The 19,961-nt window shown below is 38.6% G+C and overlaps 1 protein-coding gene across 1 annotated transcript in view; it reads left to right on the plus strand.

The window, feature by feature from the left end:
- Positions 1-377: 377 nt before the first annotated feature.
- The window catches only part of LOC106088940 (SET domain-containing protein SmydA-8), a 35,092-nt gene continuing 15,508 nt past the window's right edge, over positions 378-19,961 (plus strand). Inside the window, exon 1 of the mRNA XM_013254657.2 lies at positions 378-1,657. Within this exon, the coding sequence (XP_013110111.1) occupies positions 806-1,657 (852 nt within the window). The 5' untranslated portion in view covers positions 378-805. The remainder of the gene's footprint in view (positions 1,658-19,961) is intronic.

The raw sequence follows: 19,961 nt of genomic DNA on the forward strand, positions 1-19,961 counted from the left end.
TTCGAATTTATTTTCGAATTTCCGCCCAGTTTAAATTCGTTATTAACGGACAAAGATTGTTGAGAGAATTATTTTGGTTTTTTACAACTCTAGCATCTTTAGATAAATATAAGACACACACACACACACTCTCTCTCTTTCTCTCACTCTCACTCTCTTGTGTGCTCAATAGAAATATAGGCATCGATATTCGTGTAAACGAACGAATGTGTGAAGCAAAACAACAACAACTATGCAAAGCCACAAGGCGAGAAAAACACCACACAGACAAAGAAAGTCGAAAAACGTGAAAAAAAAAACAAATTCGCATACGAAAGCGAAACTCGAAATTTGGCGATAGGAAATTTTTTAAATATAAGTCTTGTAAACTGGAAAAAGGCGACAGTTGGTCAACGATCGCGTAGCTTTTAAGAAGAGAAAAATTAATAAAATAAAAATAAATATTAAACAACGATTATTAAAAAAATTGAGACAAGGGGGAAAAAATAAAAAATAATAAGTGAAAGTGGCTGCTGCTTTAAGAAATTAAATAAAGAAAACTTAAACAAAAAAAGAGGAAAAAACCAAAAAAAGGATAATCAATATAAATAAAGTGGCTGCTGCCTTAAAAAATTAAATAGAGAAAACTTAAAAAAGGGAAAATAAACAAAAAAAGGATAATAAATAAAATTTTTTTTTTGAAGAAAAAAAAAATAATAAAACTACTTTAGAATATTTTGAAGTTTTGGAATTTCCATAAGAAAATTTAAAAATTTTTCTCAAAAAAAATTTTTTTTTGATAAATTGAAATACATTTGTTGCCATCATGATTTGCCCCAAACGCACCTCCGAATTGTTGGAACAATTCCTAGAACCCTTCAAGGATAAAGATCCTGCCTGGGAGGTGGGTGTTTCGAAAATTGCCGGTCGTGGTGTATTCACAACGCGCAAGCTTAAACGCGGTGATGTTATTTTTCGCGATATGCCTTTGCTAATCGGTCCCGCCGCCCGCAAAGAGGATACCCTCAACACCTGCACCGTCTGCTTCAAACTGCTGCCCGATACCAAGTTTATGTGTCGCCAAAATTGTGGTCTGCCCGTGTGCAATTTGTGCGGCAAAAAGAAGCAACACAAAGCCGATTGTGACCTCTTCAGGTCATGGGAGCCCTGCGAGCCAGATGTAGCCAATTCGGTTATTATACGTCTTTTGTGTGTGGCCCGCGCCCTCAACTGCCCCAAGGAGCACAGGGACCTTTTGTATTGTCTACAGGCTACCTTGGATAATAACCATCGCACTGAGGTGCGTAATGCCGCCAAATGTTTCCGCAAATTCCCCACCGATAAGAAGCTATTGGAGATCATGAATCGTGCCGTGGCCGTTTTGCGCACAAATGGCTTCGATGAGACTTCCGATCGCACCAATGACAATCAGGAGTTCTTCTATAGGGCCTTGTTCCCTCTCTTCGCTTTGCTGAATCATGATTGTGTGCCTAATTCGTATTACACCTTTGATGAGAAGACCAACAATATGATTGTCAAAGCTTCGGTGGATATTCCAGCAGGCACAGAGATCACCACCACCTATACGAAATTGTTCACAGGAAATATTGCTCGTCACTTGTTCTTGAAGATGAAGAAAACGTTCACATGCAAATGTGAGAGATGTTCTGATCCTACGGTGAGTATTGCTCGAAACTGTGTGTGTGCATGTGTGTGTGTGTGTCATTGGTGTTATGATGAATGGGCTATTATTAAAATTGCATTTTTTTCCGTCTATGGGACTAGGTGGCGTATGAATGAGTTTTTGTGTCGTTAATTATACGCTGTTTGGCCAAGTTGTGGGTGCAATGTTGGCATATTTAAATAATGAATGGTTTAAGAAAAATCTATTTAAAAATATATGAATTTTTTTAAGGTTATTTACCGTAAAATAAGTAGTTCTATGGGAATTTTAAAAGAAAAGTTTTTTAAGTATGTTTTGGGACTTGTTGTCTTTGCCAAAAAAAAAATCCACCCCAAAATAGAATATTCGAATAAGTTTTCTGAGTTATTCCAATGAAATTCGCCTTATCTTAGATTTATTTCCTTAGAGAAAATTTTATCAACATTTTATTTCCCTAGAAAATAAGGTCGGTGGAGACTGCCCTGCACGAGGTTGTGCATAAAATAGAGGAATCCTTCGTTGCTTAGACCAGTACCGGGTGGACCCGGTCCTAAGAGGCTGGATAAACCAGATGCTAAGCAACAGGTGGATAAATTGTGTGTCCCATGGCATAAATATAAGGGAGAAAGTGGCACAGGGCACGCCACTCCTATGGGTGACCACCATAAATGACCTATTACGGATGCTGACTGAGGAGGGATTTGAACCAGTCTACTATGCAGACGATGTTATATTGCTTTTAAGGGGTGGGGATACGAACGAGCTATGCAGAAGGGCCGAAAGGGTCTTACCTATGGCATATGACTGGGCTAGACCCAGAGGTTTCAATGTTAACCCAGAGAATACTGAAATATGCCTGTTCACGAGGAAGACGAAGGTGGGCCAATTTAAGGCACCACGTTTTTTTTTTTCGTCAGCCAACACGCAGGGCATGTTCCCTATGAATGCAGTGCATTGCGTTGGCGAGAGGAAATTAGGAATACATGTTTAGCCCAACGGCTAAACATGTATTCGATGATGATAGAAAACTTGAAAGGAAGAGAAGAGGTTTCCGATCGGATACCTGAGATGAACCTTGAAATCGAGTGCGAAGCACTGCTGCCATCGGCGTAGTTTTGGATTGACGGAACACTAGTATTGCCTTATCTGGAAGAACATGTTACACGGATGGATCAAAGCTAGAGGACAGAGTGGGCCTGGGGGTTTACATTGAGAACCCAAGGATTGAGATCTGTTTTAGACTGCCTGACCATAATACAGAGGCCACCGTAGCGCATAGGTTAGCATGTCCGCCTATGACGCTGAACGCCTGGGTTCGAATTCTGGCGAGACCATCAGAAAAAAGTTTCAGCGGCGGTTGTCCCCTCCTAATGCTGGCGACGTTTGCAAGGTACTATGCCATGTAAAACTTCTCTTTAAAGGGGTGTCGCACTGCGGCTCGCCGTTCTGATTCGGCTATAAAAAGGAAACCCCTTATCATTGAGCTTTAAACTTGAATCGGACTGCACTCATTGATATGTGAGAAGGTTGCCCCTGTTCCTTAGTGGAATGTTCATGGGCAAAATTTGCAATTTGACCATAATACGGATCTACAGGCGGAGATCCAAGCGATCACGGAATGCGTGAAGTGGTGTGGTGCTAACGTGAGAACGTCGAATGTGAACACCTTTGCAAATGCAAATTTTGCCTATGAATATTCCACTAAGGAACAGGGGCAAACTTCTCACATATCAATGAGTGCAGTTCAATTCAAGTTTAATGATAAGGGGCCTCCTTTTTATAGCTGAGTCCGAACGGCGTGCCGCAGTGCGACACCTCTTTAAAGAGAAGTTTTACATGGCATAGTACCTCACAAATGTTGCCAACATAAGGAGGGGAAAACCACTGCTAACAACTTTTTTCTGATGGTCTCGCCAGGATTCGAACCCAGGCGTTCAGCGTCATAGGCGGACATGCTAAACTCTGCGCTACGGTGGGCACCTATATGGACAGTAAAATTGCCATAAGGGCAATAACATCCAGTACGGTAAGGTCACGAGCAGTCTTGCAATGTAAGAAGGAGATTAACGCCTTCTCTGAGGATGGCTAAATCCGCATCGTTTGGTTGATGGGCCATAACAGAGTAAGGGGAAATGAAAGGGCAGACGATTAGGCGGTGAAGGCCAGAGGTCTGCAGTCAATAAACTTGATTAACCCGAAGCCTTTCGGGTCGATGCAGTCCGAGTGAAGGGAGTGGGCGACGAATGTGCAAGCAACATTGTGGAACAGTGAAACGGTGGGTGGGACGGCGAAAATCCTATGGAGGGATCCAGATCGTGAAAAGACGAGGCTTTTACTGAAAGGAAGCAAGAAGGAGGTCAGTATAGTTATTGGTATCATAACGGGACATATAGGACTACAAGCTCACTTATGTGAAATCGATGCGGCAGGTGATAGCATGAGACGTTGGAGCATTTCCTTTGTCATTGCCCGGCTTTCGCGTCGTAAAATCGGTGCGGCAAGTGATAGCATGTGTAGAGCATGTGGAGAAGATGATGAGACGTTGAAGCATTTCCGTTGCCTTTGCCCGGCTTTCGCGTCTAACAGATACCTAACACAATACCAGACATGAACCAACTTAGGGGAGTGGTATTGAAAACAATTAAGGATTTTGTTAGTAGCACGGAATTCCTAACTTAAAATTTTCCTTTTAGAGGCTACTTTGTTGGTCTTAGGGCGCATAACAAGCCGATTAGGTGTATGTCCATAGTGGCATGGGGCGGATTAAAATCTGCAGCCTCTTTTCAACCTAACCTATTTTCCTAAGAAATACAGCCAATTTTTTCCAACATAAAATTTCTAAAATTTCAACAAAATTTTAATTCTTTATTACTATTTATATTTTTTATTTTTTTTTATTTCAATTTTGTAGTTGTTCTGAAATTTTGCTAATTTTTGCCTTTATTATTTTTAGAAACTTTTTTTTTAATGTCATTTTATTATTTTTGTATTTCTATTTTAATTTTGTTCAATTCGCAGTTGCTCTCATGAACAAATGAAATAAATCAAATCTTTCCCAAATGATTTATTCTCTATGGTATTGATTCATCGAAATCATAACACGGATTTCCCACAGTAATAAAAGAAAAATCCGTATGCCAATATTATTAATAAGCAAATAAACAGTTAAGACCAATTAATTGCAATTATTGTCGTAATTTTTGGAAAAATTCTCAATTGTTTTCTTATTGGAAAATATTCAAATAAATAAACATTAAATACAACAATAATAATAACAAGCAGCCAACAGCACCAGCAGCTAAATAACAACAATCATATCAAAGAAATCAAAGCAATTGAAGCGAAATTGCAAAAGCATAATGAGAAGAAAAAAGTTGAAAAAAAAAAATAAATAAAATTGAATTATAATTTTCACTACGCAATAGTGATGATAATGATGGCAATGATGATTTGGGGATATGGAACACATTTTGTCCACGCGTGGATCGACATGAACTTGAATATTGAGGAGATGTGGGATGATTTTTTTTGTAACAAAGTGAATTTTCTGGGCCAAAGTCTTTCAAGTAATGGGAGCAATATAAGAACTGTTTCATATCAAATACTTGTTTTAACTGATCTTGAAGGCCACTTAGAATATTTAGAATTTTTTTTATTCACAATAACTTTTTCTTTAATTTCAAAATATTTTATGCTTTTTGCATGGATTTTGATTCCTTTTCTTTGTAATTTGTTTAACAAATAGTTTCAGTATTTTGCTATATTTTTTATGTTGAATGTCAATTTGCAAAATTAATGTTCTGCTGTTGACCCACTCGTCTTGAAAAAAAAAACTTTTTTGGTAAGATAACAAGTTGTTATTTTTTTAATTTTTTTTATTAATATAGAACGCATGTGTTTATTGGGTTTATAAATTATTTTTGTTATATTTATTAGAGTGGATCGATACAAATTAAAAAATGTATTGATATAAGGCAATGGACAATAAGCCTCAATCATAGTCTTTGTGTAGAGTTAAAGGTAGTATTGAATCAGGGCTGCGGAGTCGGAGTCGAGCAATTTTGGCCGTAGACGGAGTGGAGAAAATTATCTAAACTCCTACTCCAGACAAAGTAGTGAAGAATATTTCAATAAAAAACAAGTAAAAAGGCGTTAAGTTCGGCCGGGCCGAACTTTGGATACCCACCACCTCGGGTATATATGTAAACAACCTTTCGTCAAAATCCGGTGAAAAATGCATACCTTATGCCTCATAGTAGCTATATCGAAATATGTTCCGACTTGTACCAAATGCTTATAAGTACAAGTCATTGTTCAATTGTGTATAACAAAATATTGGTCTTTTAAGTAAATATCTAAAAATAAGCCGACGAGAATCATATACGACACGGATGTCGAAAAGCCTAACATAAGTCACTATGTCAAATTTCAAATCGGATTATAAATGTGCCATTTATGGGGCCAATACTTTAAATCGAGATATCGGTCTACATGGCAGCTATATCCAAATCTGGACCGATCTGAACCAAATTGAAGAAGAATGTCGAAGGGCTTATCTTAACTCACTGTCCCAAATTTCGGCGAAATCGGCCAATAAGTGAGCCTTTTATGGGCCCAAAATCTTAAATCGAGAGATCGGTCTATATGGCAGCTATATCTAAATCTCAACCGATCTGTGCAATATTCCAGAAGTATATCGAAGGGCCTAACACAACTCACTGTCCCACATTTTGGCAACATCGGACAAAAAATGCGCCTTTTATCGGCCTAAAAGCTTAAATCGAGAAATCGGTCTATATGACTGCTATATCCAAATCTGGACCGATCTGGGCTAAATTGAAGAAGAATATTGAAGGGCTTATCTTAACTCACTGTCCCAAATTTCGGCGAAATCAGGCAATAAGTGCGCCTTTTATGGGCCCTAAACCTTAAATCGAGAGATCGGTCTATATGGCAGCTATATCCAAATCTCGAACGATCTGGGCCAAATTGCAGAAGCATATCGAGGGGTCTAACACAACTCACTGTCCCAAATTTCGGCGCCATCGGACAATAAATGAGCCTTTTATCGGCCTAAAACCTTAAATCGAGAAATCGGTCTATATGACTGCTATATCTAAATCTAAACCGATCTGGGCCAAATTGAAGAAGAATATTGAAGGGCTTATCTTAACTCACTGTCCCAAATTTCGGCGAAATCAGGCAATAAGTGCACCTTTTATGGGCCCAAAACCTTAAATCGAGAGATCGGTCTATATGGCAGCTATATCCAAATCTCGACCGATCTGTGCAATATTGCAGAAGTATGTCGAGGGGCCTAACACAACTCACTGTCCTACATTTCGGCGACATTGGACAAAACATGCGCCTTTTATCGGCCTAAAAGCTTAAATCGAGAAATCGGTCTATATGGCTGCTATATCCAAATCTGGACTAATTTGGGCCAAATTGAAGAAGAATATCGAAGGGCTTATCTTAACCCAAATTTCAGCGAAATCGGGTGCGAAGTAGGGTGCAAATATTAATCCGCCTCATGCCACTATGGACATACACCTAAGCCAGTAATCGGCTTGTTGTGCGCTCTAAAAACTATAAAGTAACCTCTAAAAAGAAACTTTTAAGGAATTCCGTGCTACTTACAAAATCCTTAATTGTTTTCAATACCACTCCCCTAAGTTGGTTCATGTCTGATATTGTGTCTCCACTTAAGTACCGGTATCTATTGGACGCGAAAGCCGGGCAATGACAACGGAAATGCTCCAAAGTCTCACACATGCTATCACTAGCCGCACTGATTTTATATAACTGAGCTCGTAGTCCTATGTATCCTGTTATGATACCAATAGCTATACTGACCTCCTTCTCGCTTCCTTTCAGTAATAGCATCGTCTTCTCACGATCTGGATCCCCTCATAGGATTTTCGCCATCCTACCGACGTTTCGCTGTTCCACAATGTTGCATGCGCATTCGTCGCCCACTTCCTTAACTCGAACTGCGTCGACCAGAAAGGCTTCGTGTTAATCGAGTTTATTGACGGCCGTCCTCTTGTCTTCGCCGCCAAATCGTCTGCCCTTTCATTTCCCCTTACTCCGTTATGGCCCGACACCCAAACGATGCGAATTTTGCCATCCTCAGAGAAGGCGTTAATCTGCTTCTTACACTGCAAGACTGTTCGTGACATTACCCTCTTGGTTGTTATTGCCTTTATGGCAATTTTACTGTTGGTAAAGATGTTCACACTCGACATCGATGTTCACGATTTACGAGTAAAATATGAAATTGATATCCAAATATGGGACCAAGTATCTGGGTGACATGGGGGTGACATATTTACCGACCATGGCAATATGGAGCTTAAATATAAGCTATTTGAATGCAGAACACGAATCTGATATCCAAATGTGGGACCAAGTATTTAGGAGGCCGTCCCTCCCCAAAAACATCCCCACAGAAATGAAAGGTCTTTGGGAGTATAGCACGAATTTGATATCAATATTCGGAAAAGTGTCTATGGGTTCACCCCACCCCCATAACACCAGCCGTGTAGGAAGTATTTGCTGACCATTGCAATATGGGGCTCAAGTCAATGAGTGGCAGACCCATCCCCCAAAATACCCCCAAACCGGTCACGTTTGCCGACTATGGAAATATGGGGCTCAAATGAAAGGTATTGCAGAGTAGACCACGTAGATATCAACATTCGGGACCAACTGTCTCGGTTTTGCTGACTTTGCAATAGGGAGTTTAAATTAAAGATATTTGAGATTAGAAAAGGAATTTGTTATCCAATTTCGAGGCCAATGGAAACATGGGGTTCTAAAAAATGATTTTTAGATATATGAGAATAAACCACAATGCTGATATATTTTTAGAACTTAGTGTTTGGGGGACCACCCCACTTCCCAAAATCGCCCTAAATTGGGCATATTTACCGACCATGTTAATGTGGGGCTCATATGAAAAGTATAGAGAAGTAAAGCACTAAATTGATACCCATTTTCGGGATTGTAAATGGGTCATATCGGTCCATGTTTTAATATACCTGCCATATAAACCGATCTTGGATCTTGACTTCTTGAGGCACAAGAAGGAGCAATTCTTATCCGATTTGGCTGAAATTTTGCATGACGTGTTTTGTTGTCACTTCCAACAACTGTGTTAAGAATAGTTTAAATCGGTCCATAACCTGATGTAGCTGCCATATAAACCGATCTTAAATCTTAACTTCTTGAGCCACTAGAGGGCACAATTAATATCCGATTTAGCTGAAATTTTGCATGAGGTGTTTTGTTATAACTTTCAATAGATGTGCTAAGTATGGTACAAATCGGTCCGTATCCTGGTATAGCTGCCATATAAACCGATCTGTGGTCTTGACTTCTTAAGCCCCTAAAGGGGGCAATTATTATCCGATTTGGCTGAAATTTAGTAATTATCTGAGGGTCTACCCCTTTCCCAAAATACACCACAAACAGCAATTATTTACTGACCATCGCAATATGGGACTCAAATAAAGATATCTGGGAGAACAATAGGAATATCCAAATGGCGGACCATGTATTTGGGGCGCCGCTCTATACACAAAAACCCCCCAAAGGGTAAAAATTTGCCCACCATGCCAATATGTGGCTCCAATGAAAGGTATTTGAGATTAGAAAACTAATTTGATAACCAATTTTGGGGCCAAGAGTTTGGGGAACACCTTATCCTATTAACTCTACTTAAACCAATGGAAATATGGGGTTTAAATAAATGGTATTGGGTTGCCCGGATTTTTCATATAGTCGGCGTTGACACATTTTTTCACAGCTTGTGACTCTGTAATTGCATTCTTTCTTCTGTCAGTTATCAGCTGTTACTTTTAGCTTGCTTTAGAAAAAAAGTGTAAAAAAGTATATATGATTAAAGTTCATTCTAAGTTTTATTAAAAATGCATTTACTTTCTTTTAAAAAATCCGCAATTACTTTTTGGGCAACCCAATATTTGGATCAAGAGCATGATACTGATATTTTTTCAGAACCATGTGTCTAGGGGACCACCTCACCCCAGAAAACACTCCTAAATCGGACATCATGAAAATATCGGGAGGAAATAAAGAATGTTTTCAGAATGGCATTAAACCCTCCGAGCGAATTCGTGGTCCAATAAAGATAATATGGAATTCAGATAAAGGCACATACATATATTGTTATACAGTTAGTCAAGCGATATGCATATTCCATTTTCGTAGCATGGTATTTCACTTAAAGGTCTTTAATTGTCGAAAATAATTATTCAACGGATTAGTTTGTTCCATATAAAGTAAAAGAAGGCGGAGCGGGTCCGGGTCAGCTAGTATATATAAATATAACGGAATGACTAAATTGAAATACCCCTATTATGATGGGTATAAAAATTCCTATGTAGCCCAAACTTGCCAAAAATTCCGGCAACAAACATATTCAATCTTCTGTTAAGTCAAAATACAGAGTATTTAGTAAAATATAGGCTTCTTTAAATTTGTGTTTACTCAAATATCCCTTACGATTTTGACAGATATTGGAAATATTTATTAGTAGCTTATCGGCGACAAGCATAGGCCTGTTTTCATTAAATATGAAATTTATGAGGCTGTCAGCATTGATTAGAAAGACATGAGGAAAAACATTTTTACAATTTTTTTTTTAACTAAAATCTATATATAACAATCATGGGCCTATGTATACAACAGACATACCAAAAATATCTAAATTTATTTTTAAAAAATATTTACAAATGATTTGAATTTTGTTTTGATTGAGATGGATTTAGTGGATGACCACTGCGATACCAAAACACTCCCACATATATTTTGAAGTTGTCAATATGTCGGAATTTAGGCAAGCAAACAAAATGCATACCAATGACCGGTCATATTTTAAATTTATGACTGCTTATCTGCTTGTAGGGGTATCTAAGCATATATATACCACATTTGTATGGTTGGAACTACTGGGACTTTTATTGGTATCGCATATGTAGAACTAATAAATATTTAAATATAAATTATTTGCAAATATTTCAAGTGACCATTGATGATGGCCATCAAAAGAATTTTTTTCAAGCAGAAAATTTTCGCTTGGTGATTTTTAGGTGTTTTGATTTTTTAGCATTTAAAAAAAAAAATGGGATTGAGAACCTTCTGTTCATCATCGTGAAGCAGCCATCAAACAACGACCCACTATACAAACCAACCAAAAATCATATTCGCAATATGATTTTAATTAATTCGAATACATAATCTCACACCTATAAATATTGAAAATTATAAAAATAAAAACCAATAAAAAAATTTGAAATATTCAAAATAAAAAACACATAGACACGCACTCACACCAAACATGCCACCTACCCAGTAGAGCCATCCATATACCTATTCATAGGAATCGTTCGAAACACAAAACAAGACATTAAAAAATCACATCAAATTTTGATTTTATTCTCCCGGTCACAGTGTCATCAAATTTATTAGTCCTACCATAAGAATTAAGTAATATGGCCAGATGATATAAAAAAAAACACGTGCCCATACGATACCAAAGTAAAGTGAAAAATTCCAACAAATCATAAAGAAAGCATTGACTTTCCACATGATTTTTTGCCACATGTTTACAAATTGAGAACTGTTTAGCAGTGCTATTTAGCATGGGCAAACTTCTTACATATAAAAAAGAATGTTGTCCGATTCAAATTTAAACTCTAAGATTAAAGAAGTCCTTTACTACAGAAGAATATTACGAGTCCAAGATGTTATCCTTGGCCGTTTTCATTGACACCGAGAGGCCTTTTAATAATGGGAGGACCAACACATATATCCAATCCCTAGACCAGTACTGGGTGACGGTTTCTAAGAGACTGGATAAACCTCATGCTCAGGTACAGGTGGATACATTGTGTGTCCCATGTTATAAAGATAAGGGAGAAAGTGGCACAAGACTCGCCCCAGGGCATATTTAGTGGTCATTCCTATGGGTGACCATCATATAAAAAATATTGCTGTCCGATTCAAATTTAAACTCTTAAATTATGGAACTCCTTTACTACAGAAGAATACTTTGATTCCAAGATGTTTTCATTGGCGGTATTCGTTGACATCGAGGGCCTTTTAATAATGTGAAGACTGACACACTGATCCAATCCCCAAACCACTACTGGGTGAACCGGTTTCTTAGAGACTGGATAAACCTGATGCTTAGGTACAGGTGGATAAATTGTCGGTCCCATGATATAAACATAAGGGAGAAAGTGGCACAAGACTCGCCACAGGTGGTATTTTGTGATCTTTCCTATGGGTGACCATCATGAATAATCTATTTGTGTGTTCCTTACAGACTCAGAAACGGCTGAACCGATTTTCTTGAAATTTTCACAGATGGTGAGCAATAATACCGTGGGGGCCGGACCCTCCCCTTACACTAATTTTCAGAAACGCCAGATCTCGGAAATGGGTGGTGCCATTTAAGCGAAATTTTGTGTGCTCTCATATAGTTCCCTAAAATAAAAATTTGGTATCCAAATTTCGGATGGGGTACCTAGGGGGGCCGCCCCACCCCAAAACCTACCAAACATACATTTAGACCAATCACGACAATATGGGACTCAAATGAAAGGTATTTAAGATAAGAAAACCCCAAAACACCCCTAAATCGGACATATTTACCGACCATGGCAATATGGGACTCAAATGAAAGGTGTTTGCGAGTAAAATATGAATCTGATATCCAAATGTGGGGTCATGTTTCTGGGGGTCTACCTTTTCCCCAAAACACCCCCAAACAGGACTTATTTACTGACCATGGGAAAATGGGGCTTAAATAAAAGGTATTCTGATATCTAAATATGGGCTCAAGTGTTTGGGGGTTAGCCTTTTCCTAAAAAAAATTTCCCAAAGGAGACAAATTTACGACCATAGGAATATGGGATTCAAATGAAAGGTCTTTGGGATTAAATCACGAATCTGATATCAATATTCGGGAAAAGTGTCTATGGGGCCACCCCCATAACACCACCCAAATAGGAAGTAGTTGCTGCCTATTGCAATATGACGCTCAAATAAGAGGGGTTGTAGAGTAGAACATTAATACGATATATATTTTAAAGGCCAACTCACTGAGTGGCCGCCCATCCCCCAAGCCGGTCATGTTTGCCGACTATGGAAATATGGGTCTAAAATTAAAGGTATTTGGGAGTAGACCACGTATCTGATATCAACATTAGGGGCAAACTGTCCAGGGGACGTCCCACCACCATAACAATAGAGCATATTTTCCGGGCTAAGTGTTTGGGGGACCACCCCAATCCACAAAACACCCCTAAATCGGGCATATTTACCGACCATGTCAATGTGGAGCTTAAATGAAAGGTATTGGCGGGTAGAGCAAGAATTGATACCCACTTTCGGGACCAATTTTCTGGGGGTATACCCCTTTCCCAAAATACACCACAAACAGCAATTTTTTAGTGACCATCGCAATATGGGGCTAAAGGTATTTGCGAGTAGAATACGAATTTGATATCCAAATGTAGGACCATATATTAAGGTCATCACCCCTTCCCCAAAACACCCCCCAAAAGTTAAAAATTTGTTGACCATGCCAATATATGGCTCAAATGAAAGGTATTTGAGATTAGAAAACGAATTTGATAACCTATATTGGGGTCATGTGTTTGGGGGACGCCTCATCCTGTAAACGCCTCATCCAAAACCAATGGCAATATGGAGTTTAAATAAAAGGTATTTGAGAGAAGAGCACTATGTTTATATTTTTTTAGGGCCGAGTGTCTGGGGGACCGCCTCATGTAGTGTTCTGTTATGACTTTCAACAACTGTGCCAAGTACAGTCCAAATCGGTTTATATCCTGATATAGCTTCCATATAAGCCGATCTCCCGATTTGACTTCTTGAGCTCCTGGAAGCCGCAATTTATGTCCGATTTGGCGAAAATTTTCCGTGTAGTGTTTTGATACGACTTTCAATAACTGTGTTAAGTGCGGTCCAAATCGGTCTATAACCTGAGATAGCTCCTATATAAACTAATCTGCCGATTTGACTTCTTGAGCCCTAACAAGTCGCAATTTTTGTCCGAATTGGCTGAAATTTTGCATTCGGTGTTACCGATATTGCTACCATGTCTCTCGATCATCCTTGTTCGGTTCCTAGAAGCTTAAATGTTTGCTGGTTTAACTAAATTTGTTTTGCACAAATTTTTAGTAGAATCCATGGTGGTGGGTTCCCAAGATTCGGCCCGGTCAAACTTAGCACGCTTTTACTTGTTTGACGGTCAAATGTTCATGTAATATTGGATGTATGCTGGTCCCACTAATGCCTTTGGAACAACAAAGTCGTCTTGGAGTGAACAACGACCTCGATTGAATTCACCATACCATCGATAGACACTGGTGCTTGATGGAGCTTCATCGCCAAAATTGGATAAAGTTTATCGATGCACTGTTGTTGAGTTAATCCACGCCGACAGTTGTAAAAAATAATCGCACGAAAATGCTCACGATTTAATTGCATTTTTGGGAGAGATGAATCTTTGAAGTTACTGTAAACAACACAAATAACGCTCTTATGTCAAAACGTTCTGGTGCGTATAGCCTCAAAAATGTTCGGCTTTAGGATAGAGCTGTCGGTTGACAGATTGCAACACAAGGGTTGTCCAATTCCAAATTACTGACTCATTTAGACGAATTTAAGTACATTGTGATGGCAAGGTAGCGCCAGACCAAGACCTTTGGTGGGGTTCGAATCCATGAAAAAACTGACAACTAACTGTTTACGAGGAAGACGAAGGTGGGCCAATTTGATGCATCACGTTACCCAAACAGAACGATTTTGATATTTAACTGAATTGGAAGTGTCAAAAAGCTAACAAATGTTGGGGCCTCAATCCGAGGTAGTGGACTATCTATACTTACTTTTGCCTCGGTAGTTCGATAGACTTCACATGGTGGACGTCACACGATTGCCTGTGATGACACTTGAGGTCGAGTTCGAGACACGAGTGCCACAGAGACACAGTCTTGGATTGACTGAACTCTGGTTTTGCCATCTGGGAGACCATGTTTTGAAGATGGATCAAAGCTAGAGGACGGAGTGGGCTCGGGGTGAACATTGAGAGCCAAAGGACTGAGATCTGTTTCTGACTGCCTGACTATAATACGATCTTGCAGGCTGAGAATGTATGGTGTAAACGCGAGGACGTCTAATATGAACATATTTATGGTCAGTAAATTGGCCATCATTGCGTAGAGGGGTACTAAAACTCACTGTTTAAAATGTCATCAGAATCGGATCAAAAATTCTCCTTTCATGGACCCAAAATTCTTTATCGAGAGATCGGTCTATATGGCAGATATATCCAAATATGATCCGATCAGGACAATATTCAACGTGAAGGTGTAGAGTAAAAACAATTTGATAAATTTAAAATTTCAAGTATCACTTTTATGGGCTAAATACCCTTTGTCTGGAGATCGGTCTATATGGCAGCTATATCCAAATATGGTCCGATCAGGACCACATTTGACACGAATGGGTAAGGGTCTACCAGAACTCACAATATCAACTTTCATCGAAATCGGGGTAAAAAATTATCTTTTATGGCCTTTATACCTTACATTTTGGGTATTTACCTATCGCCCAACTCTACTCATGCGTAAGAAGACGTTGATTTCGAGTTCACTGCAATATGTACCACACCCTATTCCATACTCCATCTTCGAACCATCTTTTAAAAACGTTAACATCTGAAAACCTAACCCATACATTCTGCTACTCCGCCAGGATAGGTAGCATTACTTACAGTCCTTTATCCGCCACGTCCATTCCTATCAGGAATTCCATCTGAGACTGTGACTCATGAAACAATCCAAGCTGTCACAATCTAAGAAAGTCCTCTTCATTAACTTTAATGACCCAGTTGTAGTGGTTCCCATAGCCCCAGATACAAATCTTAAAGCTACCCTATGTACCCTGTTAAGTTTGCGGACATATGGCATGAAATCCGTCACCGTACACCAAACGTTGCTGCCGTAGGCCAGGACCGTTCGTACCACCGCCAAGAACAACCAATGCATTAGAATAGGTCTCAAGCCCCAACTTGCTCCCCATCAGCTTCTGACACGAATACAATGCCGCAAAGGCCTTTCTAATCCTTGACTCCATGTTCAGTCTCCGGTTCAATCTGCTTCGAAGTCGCCCCTACACGCAAAAAAAAATATTTTTTGTCATAAACGAACTTTTCATTTGCCATAAACGAACTTTTGGTAAAATTCTCTTACGAAGTACGGTTGGACGTTGTTTACAATAAAATTGCAAAGATGTGAGACTAATACAAAGGAGGGATATGTCTTAATTTCTAATGTTGTCAAACAATCTATACGCTATAGAAATTATTGTTGCTCCCAGAATTGTATCGTTAGTGGCAGACTGAGCTTTATTGATTAAAAAAAAAACTAAGGTTACCGTGGCGCCAATGACGGGTGAACACCAGAAAAATGATCAGCGGTGGTTATCCACTTACTAATGCTGGCTATTCTGCCATGTTAAAACTTGTCTACCAAGTGGTGTTGCTATGCGGCACGGCGTTCGGACTCTGCATGAAAAGGAGACCCCCTTATCATAGAGTCTAAACTTTAATCGGATTCCACTCATTGATATGAGAGAAGTATCCCTCGTTCCGTTCAGTAGTAAATGTTGACGCACCTTAATCAGCACAGATAAGACATATGTAAAATGATTTCGATTTCCTGCAGATAGTGCCTAGCCTAACTCATAACTCGTATAATGGAAGTACTATAGCTTCCACGTATTATCTTTCGATGTTGTTGTAACACCTCACCGAATCCTAAAGTCATCGAGCAAACTTTTAGCCACATCGGATAAGTATTTCACACTTTAGAGGGCTAAGAAGTCAAATAATTCGATTTGCTCCAATAAGAGAAAGCATTCGTGCAAAATCTCGAGTGGCTAGTGTAACACGTTCGAAAATTTGAGTGCATTTAACTGGCAAATATCTTTTCAGACAGCCAGGCAGCCATTAAATCCCTGGAGAACGTATTTCTAAACACAAAAACCGTCCTCGACTGTTGCAGATTGCTCAATGAGATGGCTTTATAGTTCAAATTTAACCTGTCCGGGCCACCGGGATATCCCAGGGAATTGTAAAGCGGACGAGCTTGCGAGAGTAGGAACTACCTTACATACAGGGTGGCTGATGAAAGCCGCTACCAAAAAAAAATGTAATAACTTTTTTTCTATTTAATAATAATAATTTAATAATTAATTTAATTAATTAATTAATTAATTTAATTAATAATAATTTAATAATTAATTTAATAATTTAATTTAACATGAATAAAAGAAAAATGTATTCCATACACCGAAAAAAAAATGTAGCAATATTCATCATTGTAGCAATATTCATCAGCCACCCTGTATTCCAGGGAAACTGGAATCTGTGGGTATGTCTCTAGCGACATGTAAGCTAAGTTTTCAGGACCAGGCCCGAAGGACAACGAATGATAGATAATCACAAAGAGGGGGCTGTGAGCATTCCAAAACTATGTGGCCTTATCTAAACTTAAAGAGGTCTACCGCTTTGCTGTCACTGTCAGACAGAAGGCTGCCAGCAACGATTTTTGCAGAAGCTGAGTGCTGAATCGAGTGAAAACGTCATGGCTGACAAAAGCATATATACTTTATGGGATCTTAGGCCACTCGTTATAGGTATTACAAACCTAGGGACTCCACCCCCTTTTATGGTTAAAGGCAAAAGTTTCTTGGGGTTTTATATAAATCATTCAACTTTACTCACGTTACTCATACCCATGTAATATAGTATTAGATGTGATCACAAATCTAAATTAAAATGAAAAACATTGAGATAATAGTCAAAACAAGCCATATAATGTGTACGTAATAACTTTGAGACTCTTAGCCAAAGGATTATGTATCATTTAAATTAAATGCCTTAATGTGCCTTTTCATTTTAGCAAGGAAATTTATAGACCTTGTTGATGGTATCTATAGAACACAAAGAGATAATATTTTTTTAAATATAAAATAGAAAGCTCTATTCAAAGCTGTCATATGGCCACATGATAAAGAAGAAATATGTAAAAAAGCGTTAGTTGTGGCAAGGCCGAATCATATATACTCTTCAGCATGGATAGCATGTGACAAGTTCCTTGAATGTTGTTTTTTTATATCAGATCAATGTATATATTAGCTATATAAAGTTATAACCCATATTTAAAATTTCTCCCAAATCGGGTTATAAATGCTCCCTCCAGAGGCTCCGAAAATCAAATGGGGAGGTATATGGACTGGTATGGAACTTACTTAGTTTGCATGAATATTGGATGTCATTACAAAATACCATGTGCAAAGTTTCAGCAAAATCAATTGTGCCCTCTAGAGGCTCTAAAAATCAAATCAGGAGATCGATTTATATGGAAACTACATCAAAAGCATGCACCAATAAGAAGTATGTGTGCAAAATTTCAAAAGCAAATTGGCATGCTTTCGACAGACGGACGGACAGACGGTTAGCGATGTCCGTCCGTTTGTTCACATAAAACATTATAACGATTTAGAATTTATACACATTATAGCATCCTAAATATTTTGCGGTGTTATAAACGGAATAATGTGCTAAGAATACCCCCATCGATGGTAGAGGGTATACAAATATAAAATATTATATATTTTTTATACCCTCCACCATAGGGGATATACTAATTTCGTCATTCTGTTTGTAACTCCTTGAAATATGCGTCTGAGACCCCATAAAATATATATATATATATATTCTTGATCGGCGTGACATTTTATGTCGATTTAGCCATGTCTGTCCGTCCGTCTGTCTGTCGAAAGCACCCTAACTTCCGAAGGAGTAAAGCTAGCCACTTGAAATTTTGCACAAATACTTTTTATTAGTGTAGGTCGGTTGGGATTGTAAATGGGCCATACCGGTCCATGTTTTGATATAGCTGCCATATAAACCGATCTTGGGTCTTGAGTTCTTGAGCCTCTAGAGGGCACAATTGTTAACGGATTGGAATAACATTTTGCACAACGTGTTATGTTGTTATGATATCCAATAACTGTGCCAAGTATGGTTTAAATCGGTTCATAACCTGATATAGCTGCCATATAAACCAACTCGATCATGGGTCTTGACTTGACTTGATTGAGTCTCTAGAGGGCGAAATTCTCATTCGGTTTGGCCGAGGTGTTCTGTTATGACTTTCAATAACTGTGTTAAGTATGGCGAAAATCGGTACATAACTTGATATAGCTGCCATATAAATCTGGAATCTTGTTTTCTTGAGCCTTTAGAGGGCTCAATTCTCATCCGATTTGGAAGAAATTTTGTACATGACCTTCAACATACGTGTCTAATATGGTCCGAATCGATATATAGCTTGATACAGCTCCCATATAAACCTATCTCCCGATTTTGCTTCTTGAGCCCCTACAAGGCCCAATTCTTATCTGAATGAACTGAAATATTGCACAATGATTTCTACAATGTTCAGCATTCAATTCATTTATGTTCCGAATCGGACTATAACTTGATATAGCTCCGATAGCATAACAGTTCTTATTCATTATTCTTTGTTTGCCTTTAAAGAGATACCGCACAAAGAACTCGACAAAGGCGATCCATGGTGGAGGGTATATAAGATTCGGCCCGGCCGAACTTAGCACGCTTTTACTTTTTTATACCCTACACCACTACTGTGGTACTGGGTATTATAACTTTGTGAATTTGTTTGTAATACCCAAAAGGAAGAGAGATAGACCCATTGATAAGTATACCGATCGACTCAGAATTACTTTCTGATTCGATTTAGCTATGTCCGTCTGTCTGTCAGTCCGCCTGTCTGTCCATGTTAATTTGTGTACAAAGTACAGATCGCAATTTTCATCCGATCGTCTTAAAATTTGGTATGGACATGTTTTTCGGCTCAGAGACGAAGCCTGTTGAAATTGGAAAAAATCGTTTCAGATTTGGATATAGCCTCCATATATATGTTCGTCCGATTTGCAATAGTAATGCAATAAAATTGTCATTTGTTAACTGATTCTCTCGAAATTCGAAATGAAGGATTTTCTTACGACTCGCGATGTTACTGGTGAATTTCATAAAAATCGGTTCTGATTTGGATATAGCTTCCATATATATGTTCGTCCGATTTGCAGTAATAATGCAATAAAATGGTAATTTGTTAACTGATTCTCTTGAAATTCGAAAGGAAGGATTTCCTTATGACTCTCGATATTACTG

This window comes from Stomoxys calcitrans, chromosome 4 (assembly GCF_963082655.1).
Source record: "Stomoxys calcitrans chromosome 4, idStoCalc2.1, whole genome shotgun sequence".
Lineage (NCBI taxonomy): Eukaryota > Metazoa > Arthropoda > Insecta > Diptera > Muscidae > Stomoxys > Stomoxys calcitrans.